The 14,242-nt window shown below is 41.4% G+C and overlaps 3 protein-coding genes across 3 annotated transcripts; 2 read left to right on the forward strand and 1 right to left on the reverse strand.

Moving 5' to 3' along the window:
- Nucleotides 1-29: 29 nt before the first annotated feature.
- Nucleotides 30-4,246, forward strand: lg09h6orf62 (linkage group 09 C6orf62 homolog). The gene is made up of 5 exons (XM_046059574.1): nucleotides 30-1,688; nucleotides 1,872-2,048; nucleotides 2,136-2,261; nucleotides 2,672-2,806; nucleotides 2,903-4,246. The coding sequence occupies exons 1-5, from the start codon at nucleotides 1,560-1,562 to the stop codon at nucleotides 3,026-3,028; spliced, it is 693 nt and encodes a 230-aa protein (XP_045915530.1). The 5' UTR covers nucleotides 30-1,559; the 3' UTR covers nucleotides 3,029-4,246.
- A 1-nt stretch (nucleotide 4,247) lies between these two features.
- Nucleotides 4,248-5,604, reverse strand: acot13 (acyl-CoA thioesterase 13). The gene is made up of 3 exons (XM_046059575.1): nucleotides 5,408-5,604; nucleotides 5,119-5,303; nucleotides 4,248-4,713 (listed from the first exon to the last, which is right to left on the reverse strand). The coding sequence occupies exons 1-3, from the start codon at nucleotides 5,489-5,491 to the stop codon at nucleotides 4,554-4,556; spliced, it is 429 nt and encodes a 142-aa protein (XP_045915531.1). The 5' UTR covers nucleotides 5,492-5,604; the 3' UTR covers nucleotides 4,248-4,553.
- Nucleotides 5,605-9,231: 3,627 nt separating this feature from the next.
- On the forward strand, nucleotides 9,232-12,153 carry tdp2b (tyrosyl-DNA phosphodiesterase 2b). The gene is made up of 7 exons (XM_046058523.1): nucleotides 9,232-9,710; nucleotides 9,949-10,067; nucleotides 10,194-10,343; nucleotides 10,564-10,655; nucleotides 11,022-11,140; nucleotides 11,238-11,408; nucleotides 11,590-12,153. The coding sequence occupies exons 1-7, from the start codon at nucleotides 9,564-9,566 to the stop codon at nucleotides 11,869-11,871; spliced, it is 1,080 nt and encodes a 359-aa protein (XP_045914479.1). The 5' UTR covers nucleotides 9,232-9,563; the 3' UTR covers nucleotides 11,872-12,153.
- Nucleotides 12,154-14,242: the final 2,089 nt, after the last annotated feature.

Raw genomic sequence — 14,242 nt, forward strand, 5'->3', positions numbered from 1 at the left:
TGCTGTTGTTTTTCCCCTCATGCGGTCACATGTTAATATACGTCACGTCTTTGTAGTTCGTTGTTGACTGTGCGGCCATTTTGGGGAGGCTGTGGATCGGCGAGCTTGTCTGTGCCATTATTAGCTGCCCAAAAAACACACAAAGAAACCAAACGGAAAAACGTTGGACGACACGCCGTTAAATATGGGCCCACCGGGAGACAGAACACGCCACACGTCGACTGAAAGAACGGAGGATTTCAGCTGGATTGTCGATTTATCTTGACATGGCATGCAGCAGGGCGAGTCGGAGGTTGTGACGACTGAAGAAAAGAAGAGAAAGAAACAAGCGCAGCAAACACCTCGAAACTTCAGACGTGGAAAGGGGGGGATTTTGTTTGGCTAACGTCTTTTTCGCCATTCACCGTTTGTCGTTGGTTGGCTATTGATTCCCTGGTTGATTTTTTTTTTTTGTCGATGTAGCTGCTGACAAGACACGACTGAAGTAAATTACACCGAGCTAAAAATGCTTAGCACAAGCAAAACCAGTTAAGTCAGTCAACCTTGCAGGTCTCTTACCTCTCACAGCACTGGCAGTCACGTTGAACCGGGCGAGAAAATGTAAACGCGTGGAAAGATGACTGTACGCTAACTAGCCAACCGCACATAGGCCTCAATTAAGCCAATCAGTCAGAAGATAAGATGTAGCTAATTGTTGGTTCACTACTAGTTAGTGTTGGAAGTGAATGCCTACGTTAGCTTGCTAGCTCACCTTAGCTAGTGTGCTAAAAATACGCCCACATCATGACTATCAGCCGTGGCAGCACCGCAGGCCGTGGGCCAAATGAGTGGCAGTAACAGTCAAGGAAATGTCAAGGTACTTTCGCAGTAGTCTTCGATGTTACCCGGTGCCAATATCTCATGGCATCTGTATTTACTTGCCATGTTCGTCTGTATCCCCAATCCGTCTGTAACTCGCACATAACGCAGTCTCTACAGAGAAGCAAACACAAAACGACAGCCATGGATGAGGGACTTTGAAATGACCCACACAATACAGTATTTGTCTGCTTGCTAGTCTCTGTACTCCTCAAATTCACTGGCAAAAATATGTATTGCCGGTATGGGCTTTTACAGTAGCAGTTGTTTCTGTTGATTTCAGTCACATTCAAAGAAGAAACGTAAGTGAAATTTGATTTGCTCTTTAGTGTAAAAGCTGTTGTAATCCCTTATCGATGGCAGGTTGAAAAGAAAACGCTAATTTGGCTTAAAAGTCATGTCTTAAAACATGGATTTCTGAACCAGTAATAAGGAGATGTAGTCTTCGCTTGTTGATCATTCCCCTCCTGAACACTGCCCTTTTACAAAAATTAAAATGACTTAGTTTTGTTTCTGATTTGTTGACCTTTTCAGTTGGTAGTTAGTGAGTAATTCACAGATCTAGCCTTGGGTTGTTTGATGCGTTGTTTCTGTAAAGGGTAGCTAGCTCCATCCTTTATCCAACATATAAATACAAAAGTAGAGAGTGTAGCCAAAATATTCTGCACAAGAGAGGAAGACACTACCATCAAAATTTAACCATGGGGGACCCAACTTCACGAAGAAACCAGACAAGAAATCGACTTCGAGCTCAACTTCGGAAGAAGAGGGAATCTTTGGCGGATCAGTTTGACTTCAAGATTTATATAGCCTTCGTTTTCAAGGAAAAGGTTCGTCAGTGAAATGGAATACCACAGTAATTGTTGACACAATCTGCAACCACACTCGTCTTTTATACCGTAACATTTTATTTTCATAATTTGTTCATTACACCTTTTAAAAGTCCTATTCACACTTTTTCCATATTATATGACGTAGTAAAATGACTTAAAATATGTGTTTTTACATTAAAGAAGAAGAAGTCTGCACTTTTTGAGGTAGCTGAAGTGGTGCCAGTGATGACCAACAATTATGAAGAAAACATCCTACGAGGTGTGCGGGATTCCAGCTACTCTCTCGAGAGTTCGATAGAACTCCTGCAAAAAGACGTTGTGCAACTACACGCCCCCCGGTACCAGTCAATGCGAAGGGTAAGTCAGTGCACCATCTTCAGGAGGGGATAGCTTGAAGAAGACCAGTTGTGTTTTACATTGTTTCTTCTTCTCATATTGCTGTAGGATGTGATAGGCTGCACACAGGAGATGGACTTTATCCTTTGGCCACGCAACGATATTGAGAAGATTGTCTGTCTGCTGTTCTCCAGATGGAAGGGGGCCGAAGATGAACCCTTCAGGCCTGTTCAGGTCAGAACTTGACACCTCATCAGATTTCTCAGACAGCAATCTCTATAACGAGATACATGCATATGAATGCAGATATTGTCTGGTCTTCAGACAGTAGCCGATCGGTTCCGGAATTGCTTAGGTTGTAAATGATGAATTAGGCCTTCAACGATTGATTATTGTCATTATAGATTAATATGCAGATTACTTTCTAGATTAAATGATTGTGTAGTTCATAAAATGTTAGAAAACAGTGAAAATGATCCACATTTTACCAGAGAATATTTGTGCAGTCAGAATTGATTGATTTTCACAATGTAGACATTTTACATTTTAATAATCCAATTAATTTGATGCGTGTATCATGCCGCCCTAGCCTGGATGTAACAAAATGTACTTCCTGTCTCACAAGTCTGTCCTCTGATTTACAGGCCAAGTTTGAATTTCATCATGGAGACTACGAGAAGCAGTGCTTGCATGCTTTGGGTCGTAAAGACAAGGCTGGAATGGTCATGAACAACCCAACTCAGTCTGTATTTCTCTTCATGGATAGACAACAATTACAGGTGAGTCCGTTGTGTTGTTACTGTTTTGATCAACTGAAGCACCAGACAGCCTCCTAATGGTGCATCACAAATGTCCTCTGTCCGTCACTCTTGCAGACTCCTAAAACCAAGGCCACAGTTTTCAAGTTGTGCAGCCTCTGTCTGTACTTGCCCCAGGACCAGCTGACCTGCTGGGGTGTGGGAGACATCGAGGATCACCTCCGCCCATACATGCCTGACTAGGGCTTCCTGTTCCACTCAGCCACACAGGGAGAAGCCCTTCCCTTCCCTCCTGCCTAAGCCTTCAGAAGCAAATTGATGTACTCATCTCCACCCGTTTCCTTTTAAAAGATTTGAACTTGTGCTTGGATCTCTCCTTTTTTGTTACCTACTCGTTCTCCCCTCCCTGACCTGAAGCTGATTCAGTTCCTTTCCTTGTCCTCCTCCCACTCCCAATGTTACTCCTCTTCTCTCCACCATTTTTGGATTGGTTCCCCCGTTTTCTTTATTTTACTCCCTGTTCATTCCCTCCTGCTCACTCATCCATTTTTGTTTATTTGAACCTGCACGAACATTGATTTTGAGTGGTTGGTTGTTCTCTTGGAGCCGCACTGTCAACAGCACCGGTCATTGAAGGAACTCTTTATGTTGCATCAAAACAGGAACAAACAATACACAGGTCTTCACGGTGGTTCTCAGATGGACGTGTTTTATATCCTTGTTGTCATAAGAAAGGATTGTTAAAGCTTGTTTGTAATGTCAATGGGGTTTCTAGAACAACTTTACACAATCTTTTGACCAAGGACAGGTGTGAATAGGCGTTAAAACACCTGTAAAAGAAAAGAAAACAAGATGAACAATATTTGTCAAATCACATGTTGTAGGTATTGCTTCTTATAAACCGCCTTAGTTTTTTTTTTTTTTTTTTTCTTTTGCTGGACTTTCTCAAAAAAAAATGTTTTGGTGTCATTTGCTGTCCTCTGAAACATGCTAGGCAGAAACATGCTAGGCAGGCCTTGAGTGACTTGAAAGGCATTGTACACAAAGTTGGGACATGTTGGTTAGATGTTGAAGGCCATTCATGCACCATTCATTTAAGCTACTGAAAACTGATGTTTTATGTTTTGTTTTATTTGGGATGTGGGTTGGTGAGAAACTGAAATGGTGACATACTTAATGTTTAACATGCCTAACTAAAGTTGCTGAAAGCTAACAGATTTGTTTAATTTGACCTACTAAAATTAAGATCATTTGCTACCATGCTCATCAGATTAAAATTGGGTTCTGCAGGCTTGCTTTTCAAAGAATACAAAGTACATAGTAGATATAATTTTGCTCCGTGTTGATTCAGTGTGTTCAGTTGAAAGGGTATAAGGCGTGTAACTTCTGGGTTTTTTCTGTTGATTCTGAAATCAATACTGCTGAGCTTATCCCAATACAATGCAAATTCTGAAAGCATAACTCTTGTCTATTTCTTTTATTGCATGTGTATGAAACAGTTTCATTGACACAGTAGTTTGGTCAGGACTGACTGACCACACAGCCATTAGTTTCTCTTAACTGTTGATGACAAATATGTAACAGTGGTAATGGCACCAGTCGGTAAGTAACCAGCTGTGAGAAGGATTTGTAGTACTGTCGACTATTTTATGTTATTTTTTTACACAATCTACAGGTAGAGGTTAGTTTACATCTTCACTCAGGAGTCCCTTGTTTTGGCTGGTCAGGTACATGTGTGATTTACAGACAGGCACAGAGGGGAGACGGTTTAGCTGCCGCCGAGGTGTTTAGTGTGTCTTCCTTGTGCTATGAGCTTCCCTGTGACCTTGTTGGTGAGGTCTACGGTGGCAAACGCCAGTGTCCGTCCTTGCTTCAGAACCTGAGCAGTGATGAGTACGTCCTCTCCGATCTTGGCAGCATTCATGTATCTGTAAGACATTGACATTTGTCCCCAGTCATCTGTAGTTAATGGAGATAATCTTCAATCTGACCTGGTTAACACAGTGAAGGTCAAGGCCTGAAATCAGGGCTGCAGGCACTGACGTGGACACTGAGATTTTAATGACTGCACCACACTGCACTCAAAGCATTTCAGAGATTTTTATTACTCAGTATTTCTGAAATCATAGCTACAGCTTTGCCTGACATGTATTAGAAAGCTGTAAAATCCTTAATTACAGTGGATTTATGCGTTTTTAAACATGAAATTAAAATTACAAGGAGGCTCAAATGTCTATTTAACTCTATAGATGATGACAAGGGTTTCTTGGGTGGGGGGGGTCAGTGGGGAATAAATCTGAGCTTTTTACGAATTACACAGTCAATGGACTCACGTTATGTTCATGTCCACACTGACTCCCGGTGCTCCCCTCTCAGAGTACATGATCGCCATGGTGGAGATGACATCGACCAGGGTGGCTGTCAACCCGCCGTGCAGCGTCCCTCCACGGTTAGTGTGCTCCTCTTCTACCCGCATCTCACACACCACCTTACCGGGGCTGGCAGACAAAACGTCCACCTGCGGAAAACACGTCCAGTCAACGTTACATACACTGTTGCGTTTAAAAGCACAGAAATACACTTTAATACGGTCAGGAAATGTCGCAGAATGTTTATCTTTACCTTTTTCAGGACTCTGTCGAAGCCTGGATTATCTACCATTGCTCTCATTATTTGTTTTAACGAATTTATAGACAGCGAAACCATATTTAACGCTAACAAATACAGCCAATGTCAAACTTCTGTTTACTTCGTACCCGGAAACTGTTGCGTTCGATAAATCGTCCGGGCGAAACTTTCTTCTTCTTTGGATTAGGTAGACTAGACGCTATAGTGGTCCATTGCTGCCTCTACTGTTTGTTATTTATGTTCCTTTTGACAGGTGTTGTGACAAATTCTGCATGCCTGCCGAGAATTGCATGCACCTCGCGGGTTGTGCTTGTAACACTCTTTTATGCTGAGAAAAGAGGTGGATGCAAATCTCTATAGGAAGCCTACATCATGATCTGTTCTGCTGAATTATGCATCCACCTCTTAAGGTCCTTTTCAGACACTTTGTTGTGCACATTGATCAAGAGTGGTTATCATCTTTTTGCTGAATCTCAAGGAATGCTGCTTTTACTAAGCTTAATACAATATTAACAACTCTAAATGTTCATATGTCTCTGACTCCAGGACCATCAGCACTGGTTCCCTTCAAGCCTGCGTTCTTTCCACTTTTCTCTTCTCCCTGTACACCAACAGCTGCACTTCCAGTCACCAGACCGTCAAGCTCCTGAAGTTTGCGGACGGCACCACCCTCATTGGGCTCATCTCTGGTGGGGATGAGTCTGCCTACAGGTGGGAGATCAACCACCTGGTTACCTGGTGCGGCCAGAACAGTCTGGAGCTCAATGCTCTGAAGACAGTGGAGATGCTCATGGACTTCTGGAAGAGCCCAGCCACACCCTCCCCCATCATCCTGAGTGACTCCCCCGTCGCCACTGTGGGCACCATCATCTCCCAGGACCTCAAGTGGGAGCTGAACATCACCTCCCTCACCAAGAAGGCCCAGCAGAGGATGTACTTCCTGCGGCAGCTGAAGTAGTTCAGCCTGCCAAAGACAATGATGGTGCACTTCTACACCACCATCACTGAGTACATCCTCGCCTCCTCCATCACCATCTGGTACGCTGCTGCCACTGCCAGGGACAAAGGCAGGCTGCAGAGCATCATTCACTCTGCAGAAAAGGTGATTGGCTGCAATCTTCCATCACTTCAGGACCTGCACGCCTCCAGGACTCTGAGGCGAGCAGGAAAGATTGCAGCTGACTCCTCCCACACTGGCCACCAACTGTTTCAGACTCCCTCCTCTGGCAAGAGGCTGCGGTTCATCAGGACCAAAACCTCCCCCCCCCCCCAAATAATACAATTACAATACAATAAATACAATAAATATCACTTCATGTCATATCATGCACAAACCTGGCACATTGCACATATTTGTTGTTAATTGTAAATTGTTGTTGTTCCATTGTTATTTTTATTATTTTTTATTTTTTTATATTGTCAGTTGTATTATCTTTCTCTATTCTTCTGTTATTCTTATATAACTTGCATTTGTTTTTTTACATATTTATGTATTTCTACATATATTTATGTCAGCTGTATGTCTGTCTGCGTGTACACAAAGCAAATTCCTTGTATGTGTAAAACACTACTTGGCAATAAAGCTCCTTCTGATTCTGATTCTAAAATATATACTAATAATTTATCACCATTGATGGACCCCACAAAGAATATTATAGCGTTAGCAGTATTTGGAGGTGCATGCATGCAAAATTCGGCATAACACTGGTATTTCTATTTGTATATAGTCTAATACTGTACAGATAGATCAGTTTCTTTCTTTCAGTCCAGTTATCAGGTTGAATAAAGTAAAAGTAAGAGTCCAACTGCACTTGGCTGAAGATAGTTGAAGGTAGGGACTGGTAGGGAAACTCAGCTATTTAACTTCTGTGGGGTCATTGACGAGATGATCGATACCGCTGGTTTGTTAGTGCTCCTATCCCTTGATTTTAGCCTTCCTTGGATAACCTGGATGCCTGAAAACCTTCTTCAAAGTAAGATTAATCACTTTCTCAGCTTTGAACAGCTTTCTCTTTTGAAGTGAGTCATTCTTTTACTGGATTTGGATGTGTCTTACTGTCTCCACACTCACATTTGCCATCCAGGTGTTTGACAACTGAATATTTAGTTTGTAGGCAACATTCTTCCACTCGTTTACTGTAAAGTATTACCTCCCCTTCTTTTCTTTTTCCCATGTATTGTAGGCTACCACATTTCTTTTACTGACTTGTTCATGGTGTGAAGCTCTGACAGTCCATCTTGTAGGGCAATTTCTATTCTATCCTCATGAGCAGCATTCTTTGCCAAGTAATGTGCTTCCTCTTTTCCCTCTACACCCCATGTTTGCTGGTAACCATATAAAACCCACCTCACATCCTGTTTTGTGAATTCTTTAAAATTTTTGATCTTCAGGTTCTTGGATTAGGCATGATTGTACAACTAACCAAAAGACTGGAGGGCACACATTAATATTAATAACAATTTCCTCCACATTACTAGATTTTACTTTATTTCCAAAGTTTGTTTAAATCTTTCTTGCTCTTCACTGGAATTCCCAATGTATTAGGCATTTTCAAGGTACAAGGTTTGAGTTCTTTGTCACACTAAGTCGCTTGTATTCAATAGCATAGCTCTCTAGTGAATGGCTTTTCAAACTTTTTGCTTGCTCTATTTCTGGCTCAGTTACATTCCTCATTCTACCATGGGACCATTGTTCCTTTTTGGGGATTTCTTTTCGTGCGGATAGTTTTATGCAACTGACCATATTAGAAAGCTATTCCACCCCTCTCTCAATTCCTTCTGTTGATATTTCCGTATTTTCATTTTTCTCAAATTCTATCCAATTTGGTCTTTTAATACTAAGTCTCAGTGAGAAGGTTCCTCAATGAAGCATCAGCCAAATCTGCTTATTATGGGCACATGATTCCTTCCCATTGTATTCTGACCCTGAACCAGTATTTCCCATCCACTGATTATTGCCAATTCTGCTGACCTAATTGTGATATCTGTAGGCTAGAGGATGAATTTGCCCAGCTTGTTTTAAACCATGTTGGTTGGCCATTATTTAATATAGCCATGTTAAATGGCTATGGCTTATCTATACAGTCTTCCAGAACTCTTCTGTTTCTATCTCTCTACTTTCCCATAGTTATGTGCATTTTTCCTCACCCAAACTACTGGTACCCTAACCTTGAAAATAATTTTCTTCTGGACTAATGCAGGGGTTATACAAATTAATAATAGTGATTTCCCCCAGATCGGCCCACACCTCTGTTGCACTCCCAATTCTACAGACCGTCGTAAATTAGGTCTTCAACCTAACGTCAGTGAAAGTGTTATTAATGAGATATGAAAGCATAAAACATTTTAGATAAATGAGATGTAGGTCTACAGTTTGAAATAACATTAAAAATAAAACATTCAAGGTATTGCTGGATGCAGGACATAAAAAGTATCTGTAAGTGTCAGATAAATCATAAGTACAGAAGTACCCTACAATATTTCCGTCTGAAGTTGGAGTGGAGTATACAGTAGAATAAAATGAAAATGATTAAGTATGTCAAATTGTTACTTGCAGGTCTACTTTACTGTCAGGGGACTGCCAGAAGAAAAAAACAGAACCTCCCTTTGGTTTGATAGTTCTTTTCATTGTTTTGTTTTGACCTGGTTGCTGCATATCTATATATTTTTCTTTTATGTTTTTAATATACAACCTTCCATTCTGCCCCACCCCATCCCGTCCACCTCCCATTGGTATCACTGAATTTCAACCATTTCAACCTGTGATCTCAACCATTTGTACAAGATTCAAAATCAGTACTTTTTATTTGGGAGGACTCTTCACCCCACTCCCTCCACTTCCGGATCTAATCTGCTAGCTAAATTGTCTTTCCGTCAGATTTTTAGTTCAGAAAGTAAAAACACCGCACTCCTAACGAAGCATGTGCCGATATTCATTAGTAACTGTAGCACATAGCCTGGAGTTGCTAACCTTTAATCCTACAAAGCAACGTTAGTTTGTTTGTTTGTTGCAGTCAGCAAGTTCACCCGGAAGCATTTCACGCATGCACCTGTGATAACTTGCAGAGAAAGAAGGAAGATGCAGTGATGTTTACGTTTAAATTTAACTCTTCTTGTGTGACTCTGTGATTAAAACCGCTAGCTAGAAAAGATGGCGTCTACATCCGACTCGGACAAACCGTCAGTTTCTAATGTGGAAGAAAAAAGAAGTCGCCTCTGCGATGAGTTTGCTGCGATAACGGGAAGCGACAGCGCTGTGGCTCAGTGCTACCTGGCCGAAAATGAGTGGGAGATGGAGGTACAGTAGCAATATAAACTCACACTGTCAGTTGTGACACTGCCTGCATAGGTTACTTTTGCAGCTGGATACAGAATGCTACAGCTGGTGGCTGTAGGCCATTATTCCGCAGCTGTAACTTATTTTACTGATTAGCTCAGCTTCTAGTAATAAAAAAGTGCTAATTAATGTTTAAAAATCTTTTATGCATGGCATGAAAATGTTTTGGCAGGTGTTCCTGATTTAACTTGTCTTTCAGAGAGCGTTGAACTCATTCTTTGAGGCTGATATGGAGAGAGTATTTGAAGATTTTCCAGACACACAGGCCAGCCCCAAAACAAAGAGGCAGAAGGTTGAGGAAAAACGTCCAGGAGACTGGTAAGTCTACTGTCCTCCCTCCTCTGTCACTGCCCAAGCTAATGTTACTGTGCAGCACTCTTTCTGTTATAGCCACCCAACATTTAACAACTCCAAATTAATTAACAATGTCTGAAAATTTTCCAGTATCGATCTGACCGCAGACAGTCCAGCCTCCACACGCAAACCCTCAGAGGAAGATGACAACAAACTGTCACTCATCTCCTGGAACGTGGATGGACTTGATACAGACAACCTTGCAGAGCGCGCCAGAGGCCTGTGCTCCTACTTAGTGTTGTAAGCTGTGTTTATACACCATTCATCTTTGATGCCATCACATGATATTTTAATTTTGGTGGGAAATCCAATATTCTTGATTAAACCCTGTTGATACCCTGGAGATACAGTGTATAGCTCTCAAGGACGCAGAGGTCACATGTCAGACCGCCGCTGCCCCGGGTTATTAGGACGAGGGAACGCAGAAGGTGTTTGAAAAGTGAATCTTCTCTCCATGTAGATACACTCCTGACGTGGTGTTCCTACAGGAGCTCATTCCACCTTACGTCCAGTACTTGAAGAAACGGGCTGTCAGCTACCTAATCATTGAAGGTGCAGTATGTTCAACAGGTCTTTTTCACAGAATACTTTTTGACATTTCATAGTGGAAAAAGCACGTGTAAATAATGAAATTAATGATTGAATTCCATTTAGCTGTTTCAGTTTTAGGGTCCAGGTGTTGTGCATGCTGGCTCACAGTCACACTGTCATGGCTTACTGGGACACTTGAACATAACCATTATTTAATGCTATTAGTAACACCTTTGGTTTTCCTGCTTTAAGTCAAAATGTCTGCTGTGTAAAAGACCTATGATGTAGGTATTTTCACTGGAAGTGTGTCAGCACTCCTGTTGCGATGCGTTCTACTATTTTTATTGTATTACTATATATAATTATCTCTCCTCTTGTGCTGACCAGGTGGTGAAGACGGTTACTTCGCTGGGATGATGCTGAAGAAGTCACGAGTTAAATTCGTGGAGAGCCAGATAGTAACTTACCCCACCACTCAAATGATGAGGAATCTGCTTGTAGCTCAGGTTCGTGCGCAGATAGTTGTCCAAATGCTCGACGGCATGTGCTTAAATCCGGCTCGCCTTCGCTGACACAAAGTCGGTTTCTTGTCTTTGCAATCAGGTGAATTTCAAAGGCCAGAAGCTGTGCCTCATGACGTCCCACCTTGAAAGCTGTAAAGGCCACGCAGAGGAACGGATGAAACAGCTGCGAGTGGCGATGCAGAGGATGAGAGAGGCACCAGACGATGTCACCGTCCTGTTTGGGGGCGACACAAACCTGAGGGACACTGAGGTCAGTCGTTTGTCTTTGCATCATGACTTAAAATATATTTTTGATCTCTCAAAAGTCCAAATAATGTCTGCAACAAAACAACATGTTTGCACTTACAGTGTTTTTTTGGTTTTCATTTCACGCATACATGTAATCACAAAGTGTACATCTTTAGTAATTATTGCCCCGGACTCCATCTCAGGTGGCCAAGGTGGGGCTGCCCCCCAGTGTCTGCGACGTGTGGGAGCGACTGGGAAAGCAGGAGCACTGCCGCTACACATGGGACACCAAAACCAACAGCAACAAGACTGTTCCTTACATCAGTCGCTGCCGCTTCGACCGAATCTACTTCCGCCCGGCTACCAAGGACGGCGTCCCACGCCTGGCCCCTGACCACATGGCCCTGGTGGGACTGGAGAAGCTGGACTGTGGACGTTACACTAGTGATCACTGGGGAGTCTACTGTAGCTTCTCAGCTGGTTAGAAAATGTGCAAAATAACCTGAAACACACGAGTTAAAGCTTTTGTTTTAGATGAGCTGTCTGGTGTCGTGTGTTCAGACCTTGTCACTGTCATATTACTGGGTTCAGACCACAGTAACACTTTCTCTGTGAAAGAAAATGCTCTGACCTCATCTGAGGTTGGTTACCTGTACATTTTATGTCATGATTTGATTTGTTTTTATCTTATGTGTCTCTTGTTGGAGTCTCTGCTCAGGCTTTTTCTCCTGCAATTAAAAAAACAAAATAAATGTGAAAATATTAAACTTTGCTTTTAAATTCATTTTCCAGTTGAGGCTGAAAGTTCATTCTCAACCTTTTCGTCACAACAGTTGACAGAACAATCTCACCACAAGGTTTATTAGTAGCTTTTCTGGATATTTATCATATCACACAATCTTCCTCGGCCTTCCTCATTCATGTTGGAATAAAAGTTGAGTTTGAAAAATCATTCTTGATCTTGGAAAGCTATGAGACTACAAACACTTTATAGTCTCCAGTCTGTATTTCAAAATGAAGTCAGCTGTAGCTTCTGTCACATTTTTAAATGAATGCGATGGATGATAACGATTAGACTATTCAGAGTATTTTACTCTGTAACATGAGAAACCTCATATGGGCAGCACTGTGTGTATGTAGTATTGGGTCTGAGCACTAGGGAGCAGTACAGAATTGAATTGCAATCGTTAAACTGACATTTTCTGACAGCAGTCCAGGATTAAGTATTTTAAAAAAGGACAAAAAAAAAAAAAGATCAGTCGGTGGCTTCAAATTCAACTTGCTGGTAACCACTACAAACACATTTCAGGGAATTTGTTAAAGCATTTGCAGATGATTCATCCCACTGAAACCTTTTTTCCCCCTCTTCATTGCAGCACATGACAGTCATACGGCTATCCTTACTTTTCAGCAGTTACTATTACTACTCAAACTGACTGAATATTTATTAGTGCTATGTGACATATCAAAATAGATAACACAAATTAAACAGACAAACAGGTAAGATGGAACAGACCAGTTCAGTGTTGCCAGATTTGACTGATATAAAGTAATCTAAGGAGAGCCTAGAAACCGCCAAAAAATCGTCAAAAAAATTGCCTCATTTTGAATTTCCATTTAGCAGAGGGATAAAACTGTATAGTTGAAAACGAACATAAATATCTATAAAATTCAATTCTTTTTTTTCCTACATACTCTTTTGGATAATGTGATGATAAGGATATTTACATATATGAACAGATGTAAACTTTTACAAGTCTTTTATCACAGAGCTTTGACTGAATAATAATTCTAGAGGGAATAGTTATAATCTAGTTTAGGTTTTCAATGGTTTATCACTTATCAGTCTCTTCATGTCAAACTAATGGGAGGAGAGTCCCAAAGCTATTTTTACCCACCCAATGAAATGAAACGTAGCTCAACCTCCCAGTCTGGCAACACTGCACACAACTCAAATATATGTTTGACTTAACCAAACAAGAAGAGGGTAGAATTGTGTACGTTAGTGGGAGAAATGTGTGTCGTATTTTTAAGTGACTATGTGCATGTTTGATAGTGAATGCCTGAGCATGGGAATGAGAATGTGGGACCTTTTTCACAGCAGATATTTTGACTTAGTAATAACAGGAAAAGCACAGGTTTAATTAATAACGTCAATTGTGTATCAGTGAGCTGCCATTAACAGTGGGAGGATCCAAAAACCACTAAAGCTAAATGGAATGCAGCCCTTATTTACTCCTGTGGTTTTCCCTGCTATGTCATGTAAAATGTCTGTTGTAAAAAAGGCCTGTTATATATATATATATATATATATATATAGTATATAATGATTTAACAGCATCTATAATCTACATTACGACTGTCTCACTGTGGGCCTCAGTTCTACCCCAAACCAGATGTAACCGCCTCCTTACAGTCTCTGCCAACACACTGTCAAGACGTCTCCCTCGCCTCTCCCTGTAATGCACCCTTCAGATCTGAGTGTGTTTTCATGTTTGCTCAGCGAGCAGACGGGAACATTTTTACAGCGCGGTCACACACAGTGAAGAAGAGCTGACCTTAGGAGAGGACACAGATGTGACTCCCTGTCCCTGGGAGCAGGCGTCATCAGAACAGGCCTCCCTCCCTCGTTTGTCCTCCGCTCACTGGTTCCTGATTAGCAAGGACACATGAACCAAGTCTGTCTGGCTTATGGATACTCTTATGAGTTCACCTAAGGCCTAAAACATTAAGAATGAGCGTCTTCTTTTTTGTCTTCAGAGCCTAATTCTTGTAATACAAGCTTGAGTAATCAAAATTTATCCAACAATTGACAGACAAAGACAAATTGAAAAATTTACCTTTTGCAAGATACTG

Source organism: Micropterus dolomieu, linkage group LG09 (assembly GCF_021292245.1).
Source record: "Micropterus dolomieu isolate WLL.071019.BEF.003 ecotype Adirondacks linkage group LG09, ASM2129224v1, whole genome shotgun sequence".
Taxonomy (NCBI): domain Eukaryota; kingdom Metazoa; phylum Chordata; class Actinopteri; order Centrarchiformes; family Centrarchidae; genus Micropterus; species Micropterus dolomieu.